This window comes from Oncorhynchus nerka, linkage group LG20 (genome assembly GCF_034236695.1).
Source record: "Oncorhynchus nerka isolate Pitt River linkage group LG20, Oner_Uvic_2.0, whole genome shotgun sequence".
Classification (NCBI taxonomy): domain Eukaryota; kingdom Metazoa; phylum Chordata; class Actinopteri; order Salmoniformes; family Salmonidae; genus Oncorhynchus; species Oncorhynchus nerka.
Genome location: NC_088415.1, coordinates 33,186,075 through 33,204,520, shown reverse-complemented (window position 1 = coordinate 33,204,520; position 18,446 = coordinate 33,186,075). Strand labels below are relative to the sequence as shown.

The window sequence follows — 18,446 nt, the reverse complement described above, 5'->3', positions numbered from 1 at the left end:
TTATAAATTCAGCCAGATGGCGCTATAACGCAATATGTGTCAAAGCATGTCTTTGCTGTGTCTTATGGGAAAAATACAATTACACAAATTACCCGTGGTGAATAAGGGTAGTTTCTCATTTGGCTGAAGATGAGAGGTGGAGTGGAATGTGAAGAGAATATGTCTATACGCTAGCTAGCTACAAATAAATAGTTTAGCTAGGTTATTCTCACCAACACCGCAATGGCAGGAATAATCAAAAAGCAAATATTGAAACATTTGTCCAGGTAAGAAAGATTGCTAGCTAGCTTGGCTTGACTAACGTTAGCTAGCCATCTGCTTTAAGCTTGGATGGGCCAGCTAGGTGTAATACTAGGTAGGCATGTCAACCAAAAGATGTCCAGATAGAAGGATATTCATGATTTGTTACACAGCCCACTAGTTGTCTTTTGTGTTGGATAAATCCGCTGGCAATCTCTCAAGCTAGTAGTGCAACACCAAGCAAAGCTGATGCTTTAGTCTCGCGTGCGAACAGACGTTTTCGCGGAATATTTTATTCATGTCAGTCACCTTACATAATGAATCAATACTGCCGACTGTAAATAAACGAATCCAGCATGATGTTACAATTTCTCAGGAGTGTGACTGTGTAATAGAGCATGAATGGACTGGAACCTATTATATTTAACGTTACCTTCAAGTGTTCTGCTTGGACCTCATCACCGTCAGTCATGTAACAGACATGCAGACTTTTCAGGACCGGCCAGCAATGAGTGTCTATGGACGGGACAGCAGTCATTTATAGGCACAGTATAAGCTCCTGAATGGGGCTTAAACAATTGTGTACATTTTTTGTGTTTTTTTAAAAGATTACCGAGACCTGTAGTTACAGCCATGAGTGGAGCCACTCCGTATTGAGAACAATGAAGCTCAGGTGGCTTCAGGACTATTCATACATTCCTGTCCCTCGTTAGAGTCAGGTTATGAGAGCAATTGCTGACTGTGGGTGTCATTTCAAGTCAGCGATGAACGGCCATCAGCCCTTCCTTCAGTGTAATTTGTCCTCACTTACAGTGGTTTGAATAACTTGGCATTACACCTCACAAGGATCTCATCATGAGATCTGCTGCCTGCTGGAGTGTAGTGCTGCTGCTGTGCTATTTTGAGAAGATGGTCCAATTTTGGGCTTTTGTTGACAGATGAGGATGTGAATTTGACATGTTTGTGTACTCCCATTATTTCTCTTTCTCTCGTACTCAAATAATAAGAAAATAGGTGTGTCTTGACCACCATTTGCCTCATGCAGCGCGACACATCTCCTTCGCATAGAGTTAATCAGGCTGTTGATTTTGGGCTGTGGAATGTTATTCCACTCTTCAATGGCTGTGTGAAGTTGCTGGATATTGGATGGAACTGGAATACACTGTCGTACATGTTGATCCTGAGCATCTCAAACATGCTCAATGAGGGACATGTCTAGTGAGTATGCAGGCCATGGAAGAACTGGGACATTTTCAGCTTCCAGGAATTATGTAGGGATCCTTGACATGGGGTCGTGCATTATCATGCTGAAACATGAAGTGATAGTGGCGGATGAATGACACGACAATGGACCTCGGGATCCCATCACGGCATCTCTGCATTCAAATTGCCATCGATAAAATGCAATTGTGTTCGTTGTCCATAGCTTATGCCTGCCCATACCATACCCCACTGCGCTGCTCTACCTTCTTAAAAGCATTATCAACAAGACAGGCCTTACAGGCTCTAGTTTTGTCACACCATCCAGGGAAAATGCAGCAGCTACTCTTTCTGGGGTCTGGCATAATTAAGGCAGTTATGAATGTATTGTAGTGTTTTTTTAAATTGTATAACAGATTTCACAACACACTAATTCAAGTGTGTGTCCTCAGGCCCCTATTCCACCACATATCAACAACACAAAATCCATGTGTATGTGTGTGTATATAGTGCCTATGTTATTGTGTGTGTATGCATGTGTCTGTGCCTGTTTGTGTTGCTTCACAGTCCCCGCTGTTCCATAAGGTGCATTTTTATCTGTTTTGTAATATCTGATTCTACTGCTTGCATCTGTTACCTGATGTGGTTCCATGTACAGTCGTGACCAAAAGTTTTGAGAATGACACAAATATAAATGTTCACATAGTCTGCTGCCTCAGTTTGTATGATGGCAATTTGCATATACTCCAGAATGTTATGAAGAGTGATCAGATGAATTGCAATTAATTGCAAAGTCCCTCTTTGCCATGCAAATGAACTGAATCCCCAAAAAACATTTCCACTGCATTTCAGCCCTGCCACAAAAGGACCAGCTGACATCATGTCAGTGATTCTCTCATTAACACAGGTGTGAGTGTTGATGAGGATAAGGCTGGAGATCACTCTGTCATGCTGATTGAGTTTGAATAACAAATCAAATTGAATTATATAGCCCTTCTTACATCAACTGATGACACAAATTTCCGTACAGAAACCCAGCCTAAAACCCCAAACAGCAAGCAATGCAGGTGTAGAAGTACAGACTGAAGGCTTCAAAAGGAGGGTGGTGCTTGGAATCATTGTTCTTCCTCTGTCAACCATGGTTACCTGCAAGGAAACACGTGCCGTCATCATTGCTTTGCACAAAAAGGGCTTCACAGGCAAGGATATTGCTGCCAGTAAGATTGCACCTAAATCAACCATTTATCGCATCATCAAGAACTTCAAGGAGAGCAGTTAAATTGTTGTGAAGAAGGCTTCAGGACACCCAAGAAAGTCCAGCAAGTGCCAGGACCGTCTCCTAAATTTGATTCAGCTGCGGGATCGGGGCTCCACCAGTACAGAGCTTGCTCAGGAATGGCAGCAGGCAGGTGTGAGTGCTAGAGGTTGACAGATTTATGATTTTTCAATGCCGATACCGATTATTGGAGGACCAAAAAAAAAGCAGATTCCGATTAATTAAAATATATATTTTATTTGTATTTTAATAATGACAATTACAACAATACTGAATTAACACTTATTTCAACTTAATATAATACATCAATAAAATCAATTTAGCCTCAAATAAATAATGAAACCTGTTCAATTTGGTTTAAATAATGCAAAAACAAAGTGTTGGAGAAGAAATTAAAAGTGCAATATGTGCCATGTAAAAAAACGAACTTTTAAGTTCCTTGCTCAGAACATGAGAACATATGAAAGCTGGTGATTCCTTTTAACATGAGTCTTCAATATTCCCAGGTAAGACGTTTTAGGTTGTAGTTATTATAAGAATTATAGGACTATTTCTCTCTATTCCATTTTGTATTTCATATACCTTTGACTATTGGATGTTTTTATAGGCACTTTAGTATTGCCAGTGTAACAGTATAGCTTCCGTTCCTCTCCTTGCCCCTACCTGGGCTCGAACCAGGAACACATCGACAACAGCCACCCTCGAAGCATCGTTACCCATCGCTCCACAAAAGTCGCGGCCCTTACAGGGCAAGGGGAACAACTACTTCAAGGTCTCAGAGCGAGTGACGTCACCGATTGAAACGCTATCAGCGCACACCCCGCTAACTAGCTAGCCATTTCACATCAGTTACACCAGCGTAATCTCGGGAGTTGATAGGCTTGAAGTCATAAACATCTCAATGCTTGAAGCACAGCGAAGAGCTGCTAGCAAATGTTTGAATGAATGCTTGCGAGCCTACTGCTGCCTACCACCGCTCAGTCAGACTGCTCTATCAAATATCAAATAATAGACTTAATTATAACATATACTAACACACATACGAGCCTTAGTTTCTGGATTTGACCATATTAATGACCTATCATTTCGAAAACAAAACGTTTATTCTTTCAATGAAATACAGAACCGTTCCGTATTTTAACTAACGGGTGGTATCCATAAGTCTAAATATTCCTGTTACATTGCACAACCTTCAATGTTATGTAATAATTACGTAACATTCTGGCAAATTAGTTTGCAACGAGCCAGGCGGCCCAAACTGTTGCATATACCCTGACTTTGCGTGCAATGAACGCAAGAGAAGTGACACAATTTCCCTAGTTTAATATTGCCTGCTAACCTGGATTTCTTTTAACTAAATATGCAGGTTTAAAAATATGTACTTTTGTGTATTGAATTCAAGAAAGACATTGATGTTTATGGTAAGGTACATTCGTGCAACGATTGTGCTTTTTTCGCAAATACGCTTTTGATAAGTCATCCCCCGTTTGGCGAAGTTGGTCTTCACACAGTTCGCAACGAGCCAGGCGGCCCAAAATGCTGCATATAACGCAAGAGAAATGACACAATTTCCCTAGTTAAAAGAAATGCATGTTAGCAGGAAATATTAACTAAATATGCAGGTTTAAAAAATATATACTTGTGTATTGATTTTAAGAAAGGCGTTGATGTTTATGGTTAGGTACACATTGGTGCAACGACAGTGCTTTTTCGCGAATGCGCTTGTTAAATAACCGTTTGGCGAAGTAGGCTATGATTCAATGATAAATTAACAGGCACCGCATCAATTATATGCAACGCAGGACAAGCTAGATAAACTAGTAATATCATCAACCATGTGTAGTTAACTAGTGATTATGTTAAGATTGATTGTTTTTTAAGATATGTTAAATAGCACCTTACCTTGGCTCCTTGCTGCACTTGCATAACAGGTAGTCAGCCTGTCATGCAGTCTCCTCGTGGAGTGCAATGTAATCGGCCATAATCGGTGTCCAACAATGGAGATTACCGATTGTTATGAAAACTTGAAATCGGCCCTAATTAATCGGCCATTCCGATTAATCGGTCGACCTCTAGTGAGTGCATCTGCACGCACAGTGAGGTAAAGACTTTGAGGATGGCCTGGTTTCAAGAAGAGCAGCAAAGAAGCCACTTCTCTCCAGGAAAACATCAAGGACAGACTGATATTCTGCAAAAGGTACAGGGATTGGACTGCTGAGAACTGGGGTAAAGTCATTTTCTCTGATGAATCCCCTTTCCGATTGTTTGGGGCATCTGTAAAAGGCTTGTCTGGAGAAGACAAGGTGAGAACTACCATCATTCCTGTGTCATGCCAACAGTAAAGCATCCTGAGACCATTCATGTGTGGGGTTGCTTCTCAGCCAAGGGAGTGGGCTCACTCACAATTATGCCTAAGAACACAGCCATGAATAAAGAATGGTACCAACACATCCTCCGAGAGCAACTTCTCCCAACCATCCAGGAAGAGTTTGGTGATGAACAATGCCTTTTCCAGCATGATGGAGCACCTTGCCATAAGGCAAAAGTCAAACTATGTGGCTTGGGGAACAAAACATCAATATATTGGCCAGGAAACTCCCCAGACCTTAATCCCATTGGGAACTTGTGGTCAATCCTCAAGAGGCAGGTGGACAAACAAAACCCCACAAATTCTGACAAACTCCAAGCATTGATTATGCAAGAATGGGCTGCCATCAGTGTGGCCCAAAAGTTAATTGACAGCATGCCAGGGTGGATTGCAGAGGTCTTGGAAAAAAAGGGTCAACACTGCAAATATTGACTCTTTGCGTCAACTTCATGTAATTGTCAATTAAAGCCTTTGACACTTATGAAATGCTTGTAATTATACTCCAGACTTCCATAGTAACATCTGACAAAAATATGTAAAGACACTGAAGCAGCAAACTTTGTGGAAGTTAATATTTGTGTCATTCTCAAAAGTTTTGGCCACGACTGTTGTCATGGCTCTATGTAGTACTGTGCACCTCCTATAGTCTGTTCTGGACTTGGGGACTGTGAAGAGACCTCTGGTGGCATGTCTTGTGGGGTATATATATGAGTGTTTGAGATTTGTGGTAGTTGTTTAAACAGACAGCTCGGTGCTTTCAACATGTCAATACCGCTCACAAATACTAGTGGTGAAGTCGATCTCTCCTCCACTTTGAGCCAGGATAGATTGACATTAAAGTCTGCTCTCTGTGTACATCCAAGGGCCAGCCATGCAGCCCTGTTCTGAGCCAATTGCAGTTTTACTAAGTCCCTCCTTGTAGCACCTGACCACATGTCTGAACAGTTGTCCAGGTACGACAAAACTAGAGCCTGTAGGACCTGCCTTGTTGATAGTGCAGTTAAGAAGGTAGAGTAGCGCTTTATTATGGACAGACTTCTCCCCATCTTAGCATTGTATTGTCCCTAATACAATGATTTTAGATTGAAATATTTAGGACTAACTTATTCCTTGCCACCCATTCTGAATCTGAGGCTCTTTGCTAAGTGGCATTACTCAATGCCAGTGGCATGTCGTTAATAAAGTTTGAAAAAAGTAAGGGGCCTAGACAGCTGCCCTGGGGAATTCCTGATTCTACCTGGATAATGTTGCAGATGCTTCCATTAAAGAACACCCTCTGTGTTCTGTTAAACAGGTAACTCTTTATCCACAATAAAGCAGGGGATGTAGAGCCATAACACATGAGTTTTTCCAGCAGTAGACTCAGATCGATAATGTCAAAAGCAGCGCTAAAGTCTAACAAAACAGCCCGCACATTCTTTTTATCATCAATTTCTCTCAGCCAATCATCAGTCATTTGTGTAAGTGCTGTGCTTGTTGAATGTCCTTCCCTATAAGCGTCTTGAAAGTCTTTTGTTAATTTGTTTACTGTAAAATAGCATTGTATCTGATCAAAGACAATTTTTCCCAGAATTTTACTAAGGGTTGGTATAACAGTCTGATTTTTGAGCCACTAAATGGGGCTTTACTATTCTTAGGTAGTGGAATTACTTTTGCTTCCCTCCAGGCATGAGGGCACACACTTTCTAGTAGGCTTAAATTGAAGATATGGCAAATAGGAGTGGCACTATTATCTGCTATTATCCTCAGTAATTTTCCATCAAAGTTGTCGAGTCCTCGGTAGTTTGTCATTGTTGATAGACAACAATAATTTTCACCTCTTCCACACTCACTTTACGTAATTCAAAATTACAATTTTTGTCTTTCATAATTTGGTCAGATATACTTGGATGTGTAGTGTCAGCGTTTGTTGCTGGTATGTCATGCTTAAGTTTGCTAGTCTTGCCAATGAAAAAATCATTGAAGTACTTGGCAATATCAGTCGGTTGGAGGCGGCTTATGGTAGAGAAATTTAACAATCAGTTCTCTGGTGACAGCTACGGTGGAGATTGCTGCAGTTAGCATGCCAATTACACGCTCCCTCAAAGCTTGCAAGCTCACTAACAGGGATGTAAACAGATGTGTGCACATAATGTGAGAGAAATAAGCTTTTTGTGCATATGGAACATTTCTTGGATCTTTTATTTCAGCTCATGAAACATGGGACCAACACTTTACTTGTTGAGTTTATATTTTTGTTCAGTACATGTTTAGGAGGGGGTTATAGCGTAGCCTAACCAATTCTAAATGGCACTAGCAGTTCGCAAAGTAGCTTAAGCTGATTTGTTTCAAAACTGCAGCTCGTTTTTGGAACACATTTTCTTACTTCAGTCAACCAGTCCATTTTGTGAAAAAAAGTAATTTCGCAAGGAATGTAGCTTGTGTATCCCATCAGTTAGATACGTTTTTATATGCATTTATTTCTGTAGGCCTAACGGGAGCTTGTGTGCACTCAGCACGCGTGTGGAGCGAGCGTTCAGAATGCAATTGAGTGAATGAGACACTGAGGGGAAAGGGAATTTAGGGAGAAGAACAGTGTGATGCTTGGAATAAATTAGAGACGGTTACTCATACTGTCGTGGTTGTGTGTATCAGACAATAGCCATAGGGAAGGCTAGCTTGCATCCCACTTATTGAAGCCACTACGTAGGCTTACAAAGTCATCTGTCTTTAAATGTAGCCTACGGTTGCACACCTTTGCATTTAGAGTTACGTAGAAGCGTCAAGCTTTTGTTTGCAGCAATACTGGTTTAGGTCTAACTCTGACAGTTCTCTCTCTTCTTGCATGCCTGGCAATTACTCTCACTCTGTCAGTAAGGGCAGGGTTTTTGTGGTGAAATTAGTTGAGATCTCACTCTGCTCCGCTGTATGGGGCAAAGGCTAAGAGGCATTGGCCTAACTCCAGTATGTCAGTTTGACACATGTTTTGCTTTGCTCTGTTGCTCCAATTGTGGTGACTGTTAAATAAATCATATTGTTCACTAGATAGGAGGTAACAGAGCAAATTCACAATGGCATTGAGAGCATACTGTAGCCTCTCAATTGCATTCTGACAAATGGTAAATATCCTAACCTTTTTTCCCTGTTATGGGACAAAATTAGAATTATGGCTTATTCGTTGATTTTGTCTTTGGTAATTAGCCTGAAGAGCTCCGGGTCTTCTATTCAACTGACGCTTCTCCCTCCCTGTACTATGACATTCGGCTATCATTATCAACACTGACTATCAGCTGTGGAAAACCATTGCCTAAGTCAAGACCTGCAACCCTACATTTTGTTTTGTTTTTCAAGCTTCTTTGAGATTCTCTTTGTAACGAAAAGCAGGAAATAAAATACATCTGTTATTGGTAATTGTATTCAGCCTTTGATTTGGCTTAGGGCTTTATTTCACCAGAGACACAATATTGCTATGGATTGTAGCTTCTTCAAGACTGCGAGTGCATTAGTATGACACATGGCCTGCATTAGGTATGACTGTTTCATTCCCCCTCCTTGCATAAACTATAATAAGGACTTGTCAGAAAACACAACTCTCTTGGAGTGTTAGCACACGAGAAACTGTGCTAGAATAGAATAGCTAGCCTTGCCGTTTCAGTGCTGCAAGTGTTTGGAAGATGCAGACATCATGTTTGAGTTTGTCCTCTAGGTCAGTTCCATGTTACCCACTCAGCAACTCCCTGGCCCTGCGGAACTGCCCAACCCAGTCAGCTGTCTTGTGGCACTGTTTTGTTGGCCAAACCGAGTGGTCAACATCAGTGCTCAATTCTGTTATGTCCAATTTCCACCCAATCCATTCCTTAACTCACTCAATCATGGTCTTTCTCTGGGAAGAATGACAGAATCAAAATCACCAGGCTCTACCAAGCGCTGGACACATCACCGTTAGTGACAGGCTCTGTTACTGATATGACCGGGTGCCCTGTTTTGGTTGTGCATATCATATAAAATAGGAAGATAACATCTTGGCCTAAAATTGACCAAATCTAGGCCCTATGTTGTGGCAAAAGATCGGTAGAAAGGGATATGACAAGTGTTAAACCGTGGCTATATCAAAATGTTGCTTTTTTTGACCACTCCACGTTCCTCAGCAATTTTCCTTGTCTTCAACCCCATTGGACATGAGACTATTGAAAACACTGACTAGCACTGTACTGAAAACGGCTAAACAGCATCCTTTCCAGCTCCTCATGAGTTGTTCTGGAGTATTTCGATTTTGAGAAGAAGGAGGATTGACATACTTCCCTGGATTTTACATGGGGCCTGTGAGCAACAAGCATCAAGTGAAACACTCGAGTTGTGTTCAAAGCTTAACCCTCAGGTAGTTTGTGTGGACTTCATGGTGGACTCCCACACACTGTAGTACTAAACAGGAGCTGCTCTCCCACAGCAAGCGTTAATGGGGTGCTCAGAAGTGTGTGACTGGTTGGCTTCCCTCTGTTTGAGAGAATGCCCTGAAGTCGACGTCTGTTATGAAGGGATTTGAGAGACTAGTTAAGGAAAATATCTCCTCCATCTTACCTGACACCCTAGATCCACAACAATTTGCATACCACCCCAACAGATTAATGGATGACGCAATAGCCATTGCACTGCACACTGCCCTAACCCACCTGGACATACCTATCTAAGAATGCTGTTCATCGACTACAGCTCAGCCTTCAACACCATAGTGCCCCGCCAAGCTCATCACTAAGCTCAGGGTCCTGGGTCTGAACCCCTCCATGTGAAACTGGGTCCTGAACTTCCTGCCACGCTGATCCTCAACACGGTAGCCCCACAGGGGTGCATGCTCAGCCCCCTCCTGTACTTCCTGTTCACCCATGACGGCGTAGCCATGCACATCTCCAACTCAATCATCAACTTTGCTGACGACATTGTTGGCCTGATTACCAACAACGATGAGACGGCTTACATGAAGGAGGTGAGAGCCCTGGCAGAGTGGTGCCAGGAAAATAACCTCTCCTTCAATGTCAACAAAAGGAAGGAGCTGATTGTGGACTACAGGAGACAGCAGAGAGAGCACGCCCCAATCCACATCGACGGGCCGCAGTGGAGAAGGTCAAAAGCTTCAAGTTCTTTTGCGTGGACTTCACTGAGGACCTGAAATTATCCCATCACACCTACAGTGTGGTGAAGAAGGCACAACAGCACCTCTTCAACCTCAGGAGGCTGAATAAATTTTACTTGGCTCCTAAGACCCTCACAAACTTCTACAAATCCACCATTGAGAGCATTCTGTCCGGATGTATCATCGCCTGGTATGGCATTTGCATTGTCCTCAACCGCAGAGCTCCCCAGAGAGTGGTGCGGTCAGCTGCTAAACTGTGTACGCAGCCATTAAAATTTGAGTTAGCATAGGATCTCTGCAGGCTATGAGCACATCTGTGAGTGATCACTGTCCATGATGTGCCTTGATCCTGGTTGATGGACAAGGGAAGCTCACTTTACTATGATGACAGCTCACTTTGGAACTAAAACCTGGTTTTACGCAGCATATTTAATACTGACTGGTAGATGGCTTGAAATCTTTTTTAAATCTTTTTTTAAATCAAAGACAAATATCACTTTTCCCTTTCATTCATAGCCAGGCCATTATGTGTTGAATAAGCCCTCAAATTGTTGTACCTCAAAACAATGCTAATCCCCAAAACATTGCTGTGGCCTAGTTTTAATGAATAACCTGATGGTTTGTATGGTGTTCGACTACAGCCTATTTATTCTTTTCACCGGAATACATTAAAATGCACGGCATTGTTAAAAGGGTTGGATCCCCAGCTAGGATGTGTTGGAGGCTGTGTTTTAAATACCTTTTTTCCCCTCTTCTCATTATTGATCTGGGTTAGTGTACATCAAAGCTACTGAGAGTGCAGGCTTTTGTCCAGCCCTGCTATAAATGATGGAACAAAATCATGCATACCCAGTAGCTCTAATATAATATAATAATATAATTTATTCAACTTTTAAAGTGCTATTCATTAGATAAAGAAATCTCAAAGCGCTGTAAAGCAACAACAAAAAGCAAGATATTTAAAAACAAGATCATTAATCATCATGTGTAGCTCAAGAGACTGAAGTTTGAGAAAGTTCATGGCTTGATTGAGGTCAGCGGAGGGAGGAGGTGGTCAAAGGGGAGACGTGTAGGGTAACAGTCTATTTTCAGACATGGACATTTCATTATGGGTTGCTAAAGTGGTCTTGTGGAATGAAAGTAGGCCTTTAACCTAATAAAAACAGTTCTGTAAGAATGGGTTTTGTGCAGTAGGCCTAATGCATTATCACAGTTTATTGACTATATGCCTGGCGTGCCAATATTGTTCTTCTCGGACCATGTTTATTATATTTCAAAACTCAAGCTTTGATTACAAAATATATCAGTTGGTGTAGCACTTGCGAGGCACAGATGAGCATAAATTGCAATAATTTGCTTTTTTATTTTACTGGACTGCTGGTACCTGCATCTGATGGTCATGGTGCTTTCAAGACAACTGGGAACACAGAAAAAAACAAGGTCAAATCATGACGTCAGTGATCTTCAGATCGGCATGTCGGAGCTCTAGAAACATGCCAGAGTTTCCGACTTGGATGAACATTAAAAACGATTTTTCCCAGTCGGATCTAGTATTTTCAGAGTTCCCCAGTTGTCTTGAACATACTGAAGTCAGAGATTTCCAAGTTCCCAGTGGTTTTGAACACAACATTAGTCTCAGCGGAGGGAGAGAGCAGCAGAGGATCCGCCTCTCATGCTCCCTGTTCTGTCCTTCCTTACCTCCGGTGAGACTGACCAGAGAGAGGGGACACCGTCTTCCACCTGATGGCAAAACTCAAGTCGCACCGCATCTGCCTCATGCATAAATTCCTGTTGTTCCTATGACCAGAGAAAGTGAAAAATTCCTCGAAGTTAAAATAAACATAATAATAAAAGCACATGGCTATCGATACACTTAGCTACTCATTCATTGTAGCTTCAGCGCGAGTGGAAATAGGGATTTTATAATAGTGTTGAATTTAAACACTGATAGTGCTGAATAAAACAATTCAACATGAGCGCACTCATAAAAACAGCATCTCTTTGCTGTATTCTTTGGCACTCTGTCTGTGGTCATGGTTTTAAAAGTTATTAAATCTTACGTAGGCTAGTATTAAACTGCTGTGGCCGGGGTCGTGGAAGCTTCGTAGGTGATTTGGACTATCTGATTGGCCAGCGCAGTAGGCGCACTTTAGCCAATTATCTCCCGGTCCGCGGAGTTTGTTTTTTTAACAAATGAAATGGTTTAAAATGGGAACACTTTGCTTACCCACTGCGCAGGGCTTCTGAATCAAGTGCACCTACTGCCAACAGCGCAACCCCTGCCACAAAAAAGGAGCACAAGCCTTTATCACAGCTGTTACCGTTGACTTTTCTACAGAAATGTTTGGTGATCGACTAGGAATGCCTTAAAGATCGACCAGTCGATTGTGATCGAACGGTTGGTGACCACTTCTTCTAGAGTCAATGACACACCAGTATTGTGACTGGGATATAGATTAGGAGGAATGGTTGAGGTGGTGGAGTGGTTCACCTGTTCACCTTAGCTTATCAATCGTTAACGTAGGCTGACAGAGGATATATCACTGTTATTTACAGGGCATTTCCATATATAGGAGCATGTTAATATGGGTGTCAAATTTAAGCTAAGAGCCTATACTTTTGAGAAATTTAAGGCATATACACATTTTCTACCATTTCCCATCTTAAAAATGTGGAATAAGCAAAGGCTTTGATTTTTGGTCAAACAGATGGAAATGGGGTCTTAGACAACATCTGGAGAAAGAGCTCAAACATTGCCTTGTGATGGAGAAAAACATCGATAGTGACATATTGCAATATTATTTTGGGATGATATATCGATATTTGATTGGTTTGTAGCTAGCGCTAGTTGGCTGTACCTGTGCCAAAACTCATCCTATACCTTGTTCTCCATCTAATTTTTAAACTGACCCAACATTTTCAGTACTTTTATTTATCTGAATGATCAAAACTTGTTTTCTAATGTTCTCTTGTCTCTCTGCAGCAGACAGCAATATGTTTGGAACATCAAATCGCAATAAAAATGCAGTATCAAATCGCAATACATACAGAATTGTGAGAATCGCATTGCATATTGTATCGGCACCTTAGTATCATGATAATATTGTATTGTGAGGTCCCTGGGGGCGTTATTCTCGTATCACAAAATTGAGATCCGTACCGAACAGGATTCATTAAATTCTTACCCGTAACCTGTCTCCAACCAAATCCGGGCATTACATTAAAAAAGAAAAATGTTCAATTTGGATCCGAGGTGATCCAGATCCGATTAGGGTGACCACAAGTCCCGGATTGTGCAGGACAGTCCTGCATTTTGGCTCTGCGTCCCGCAACCAAACAATCATGTCCCGCATTCTATCAACAAATTCAGACACCACTCTATGAGATTAAATGGTTCATTTGTCCCCAATTTCAGTCATACATTCCGACCTGCCCCTTTCAGTCACGTTGTGTTTCTGAAAATACATATATCATAAGGATGTGGTGGACTAAGCCTGCTGGTGAAGCCCAGTTCTCCAGTTGTTGTTAAGATCTGATATTCTGCGCAGCGCAAGACAAAAAGTAATGTCATTGGCCTATCGCCAACCAATCATATTTCTCAAACCGTTTCGGGCTTCATTTCAGCCACACTTGGAGAGGACAGTTAGGCCTAATTACTTACAAAAATGAGATTTCCTTTATATGAACTTTAACTCAGTAAATCTTAGAAATGGTTGCATTTTATATTTTGGTTCAGTATCGATAACAGTAGACTGAAAGATATGTAATTTCATCAAACTTTTGAGGCTCACGATATTCATTAAGATGCTCATTCAACAAATGTTCTGCTACTTCACTAAATTAAATCCCGCTTTTAGAGTCTCCCTTCCTAATTGTTTTACATTGACTGAGACCAATCAGAAATTTCCCTGGCCAAATATTTGCAGATTTTGTGGTCTCCCATTTCTGCATCGGACTGCAGGAGCCTCGCTCCGCCACTTCTCACAATGGTGCTTGTTTAGTAAAGTTTAGATCAAAGCTGAATCAATGTCTTGTTAGATCACATAATGATTCATTAGTATTTGACATAACATATCCAAATGTATGATAGGGCTGATGACCCAATTTAGTCGAGTGATCAATTGTTTGGTTGATAGGCTGTTGGTTGACCAAGATGTTTTTAGTCGAGCAATATAAAAAATATATATCATGGTGTACAAGTAAGCTGTCTGATTAGCTCCTGTCTGAGTGGACTAATCCATTGTGAGGCCCTGGCGGATGGCACAGTCCATCACTCTTAAGACATGTGCTACTAAAATTCTATATGGTTATATTACGTAAGAACAATGGTGCAACACTAATAAAAATAATATTTTATAACAAATGCGCATTCTCCTGTGTTGGATAGTGGTCACTGTCCGCAGTTCTGAAACACCTCAGTGCGCTATTGAATTGGCGCCTTTTCCTAGACAACGTTGCTTTGTGTATAGAAGTTAACCAGCATATTGGTGTTGAGAACAATGAGGCAGCTGCAGAATGAGGAGACGAGAAAAAACAGCCCTTTTCTTATTGTCTAAGAAAGGTGAGCAGAGAGGAAACCTCAACTTAATTAGGTCTATAATCAAAAGCCTAACTGTTAAATGTGCCTGGCTTTATGACCTTTTGAGTGTTTTAATAGCCTACTGATTCCTTGAGCAGTAAGCCTCACCCAACTACAGTGACTTCCAAAAGTATTCACCCCCCTTGGCATTTGTCCTATTTCGTTGCATTACAACCTGTAATTTAAATGGATTTTCATTTCGATTTCATTTAACTTTTTTGGGATAGGGGGCAGTATTCGGAAGTTAGGATGACTGAGGTGCCCAAAGTAAACTGCCTGTTACTTAGGCCCAGAAGCTAGGATATGCATATAATTGGTAGATTTGTATAGAAAACACTAAAGTTTCCAAAACTGTTAAAATAATGTCTGAGTATAACAGAACTGATATGGTACGCGAAAACCTGATGAAAATCCATCCAGGAAGTGGGATATTTTTGATCTGGGTACTTTTATATTGAATGCCTATACAGTATGTAATGGGTTAGGACCCAGATTGCAGTTCCTATGGCTTCCACTAGATGTCTTTAGACATTGTTTCAGGCTTGTTTTCTGAAAAATGTTTTGTAAGTGAACTGTAGAATGAAGCAGAGCTGGTTTGCGCGCGTGACCGATTGCGTGCTCTTCGTTGTTTTTCCTTTCTTTTGAATACGTTATTGTCCAGTTGAAATATTATAGATTATTTAGACAATAGACAACCTGAAGATTAATTATAAACATCTTTTGACATGTTTCGACGAACTTTACTGGTACTATTAGGATGTATTCGTCTGCACATTGTCACCGCCTTTGAGCCATGGATTACTGAACAAAACACGCCAACAAAATAAAGAGGGACTTTATCGAACTAAACAAACATTTATTGTCTAACAAGGACTCATGTGACTGCAACCATATGAAGATCAAAGGTAAGTGATTAATTTTATCGCTATTTCTGACTTTCGTGACTCCTCTACTTGGCTTGAAAATGTTTGTATGCTTTTGTAAGCAGGGCGCTGTCCTCAGATAATCGCATGGTATGCTTTCGCCGTAAAGCCTCTTTGAAATCTGACACAGCGTCTGGATTAACAAGAAGTTCATCTTTAAGCCGATGTATAACACTTGTATCTTTTATGAATGTTTATAATGAGTATTTCTGTATTTTGAATTTGGCGCGCTGCAATTTCACCCGATGTTGTCATGGTCGGTCGCTAGCGGAACGCCTATCCCTATAACAAAATAGTCCAAACTGGTGAAGTGAAATGAGAAAAAAAAATATTCTAAAAAATAAAACACGGAAAAGTGGTGTGTGCATATGCATTCACCCCCTTTGCTATGAAGCCCCTAAATAAGATCTGGTGTAACCAATTACCTTCAAAGTCACATAATTAATTAAATAGATTGCACACAGGTGGACTTTAAGTGTCACATCATCTGCCACATGATCTCTGTATATATTCTGTTCTGAAAGGCCCCAGAGTCTGCAACACCACTAAGCAAGGGGCACCACCAAGCAAGCGGCACCATGAAGACCAAGGAACTCTCCAAACAGGTCAGGGACAAAGTTGTGGAGAAGTACAGATCAGGGTTGGGTTATAAAAAAATATCAGAAACTTTGAACATCCATAACATCCATTATTGAAAAATGGAAAGAATATGGCACCACAACAAACCTGCCAAGAGAGGGCCGCCGCCCACCAAAACGTACGGACCAGGCAAGGAGGGCATTAATCAGAGAGGCAACAAAGAGCCCAAAGATAACTCTGAAGGAACTGCAAAGCTCCACAGCAGAGATTGGAGTATCTGTCCATAGCTCACAAGCTACAGACAACAGACAACATGGAAAGCGGCAATACACAGCTAGGGATTATGATCACAAATCTGATTGACCTTTAGCCATGTATTCATACATCTTGTGAAAGTGTGATAGGTGGTGCAGTTATGTGTGTCTGATGGCAGTGTATTCCAGACATGGGAAGCTCTCACAGAGAAAGCGGATTTACTAAAGGTGCTTATCCTTAAGGGAACTATACAGTCACCACTCATGGCAGACCTTGTGGATCTGCTGCCATATGTTTGGGTTTTCTGTTTAACAAAAATACTGAGTGGGGGGGGGCAGGCCATTTAGGATCTTGAATACAAGACATGCGTCGGTGTATTGCACAAGATTTTTCCAACTCAGGAGCTCATGCTTTCTGAGGATGTAACAGTGATGATGGCTATTGGGCTTCCTATCAAGCACTTTGAGAGCCTGTTTGTAGACAGACTGAATAGGTTTTAATGTTGTACAGAAAGCTTGGGCCCAACTAGTCAAGCAGTATGTTAAGTGGGGGAGTATCATAGATTTGAAGTACAGTTTTGCTACCTCTGTAGTCAAACAATTTCGTATAAATCGGAAATTAGCTAGGTTGAATTTGGTTATCTGAATTACCTTTTTCACATGCTTTTTAAAAGAGAGGTTGGAATCAAGTATGATGCCAAGGTACTTAAAATCAGATACCACCTGGAGCTTCTCCCCTGACACAGACATCTGGCTCAGTAGCATCTGTTGCCCTCTTTGTGAAGAACATGCAAACAGTTTTTTTCACATTGAGATGCAAACACGAGTCACTGAGCCACTTTGTAACCTGAACCATTACAGTAGTGAGTTCTTGTGCAGCTTGTGGTTTGCTCTTTGCATGCACATATATACTTCAGACCTAGTACAGACAGAAGGCAGATCATTAATGTACAGGCTGAACAGGAGGGGCCCCAGTATTGACCCTTGGGGCACGCCCACATCATAGCTAAGAGTGGGCGACAGCTCATAACTTACTCTGACACACCGAGTTCTGCCTTCAAAGTTTGATTTCATCCATCTCAAGGCATCGGGGGAAAAGTTGAACTTGGACAATTTTGTGATGAGAATCTCATGGTTAACAGTATCAAAAGCCTTCCTTAGGTCCAGAAACACAGCCCCAACAATGTCCCCTTTGTCCCTCTTGAAGAAAGCAGTTGGCCGTTTCTGTGGAGTGTTTCGCTCTGAAGCCAAACTGCATGGAGTGTAAGTGGTAGGCATGTTGTGTAAATTAAATTATACAAACCCCCCAAAAACAGCAAAATAGGAAAAATGCCAAGGGGGTGAATACCTTCGCAAGGCACTGTACAGTTGTGGCCAAAAGTTGAGAATGACACACATATAAATTTCCACAAAGTTTGCTGCTTCAGTGTCTTCAGATATTTTTGTCAGATGTTACTATGGAGGTCTGAAGTATAATTACAAGCATTTCATAAGTGTCAAAGGCTTTTATTGACAATTACATTAAGTTGATGCAAAGAGTCAATATTTGCAGTGTTGACCCTTCTTTTTTCAAGACCTCTGCAATCCGCCCTGGCATGCTGTCAATTAACTTCTGGGCCACATCCTGACTGACTGATGGCAGCCCATTCTTGCATAATCCATGCTTGGAGTTTGTCAGAATTTGTGAGTTTTTGTTTGTCCACCCGCCTCTTGAGGATTGACCACAAGTTTTCAATGGGATTAAGGTCTGGGGAGTTTTCTGGCCATGGACCCAAAATATTTATATTTACTTATCACTTTTGCCTTATGGCAAGGTGCTCCATCATCCTGGAAAAGGCATTGTTCATCACCAAACTCTTCCTTGATGGTTGGGAGAAGTTGCTCTTGGAGGATGTGTTGGTACCATTCTTTATTCATGGC

At 41.3% G+C, this 18,446-nt stretch overlaps 1 protein-coding gene across 2 annotated transcripts in view; it reads left to right on the top strand.

The window, feature by feature from the left end:
* Window positions 1–25: 25 nt before the first annotated feature.
* LOC115102306 (bridge-like lipid transfer protein family member 3A) overlaps window positions 26–18,446 on the top strand; it is a 49,173-nt gene continuing 30,752 nt past the window's right edge. For both annotated transcript variants that reach the window (XM_029622127.2, XM_029622126.2), the window contains exon 1: window positions 26–266. In XM_029622127.2, coding sequence (XP_029477987.2) covers window positions 223–266 — 44 coding nt within the window. In that variant the 5' untranslated portion in view covers window positions 26–222. The remainder of the gene's footprint in view (window positions 267–18,446) is intronic.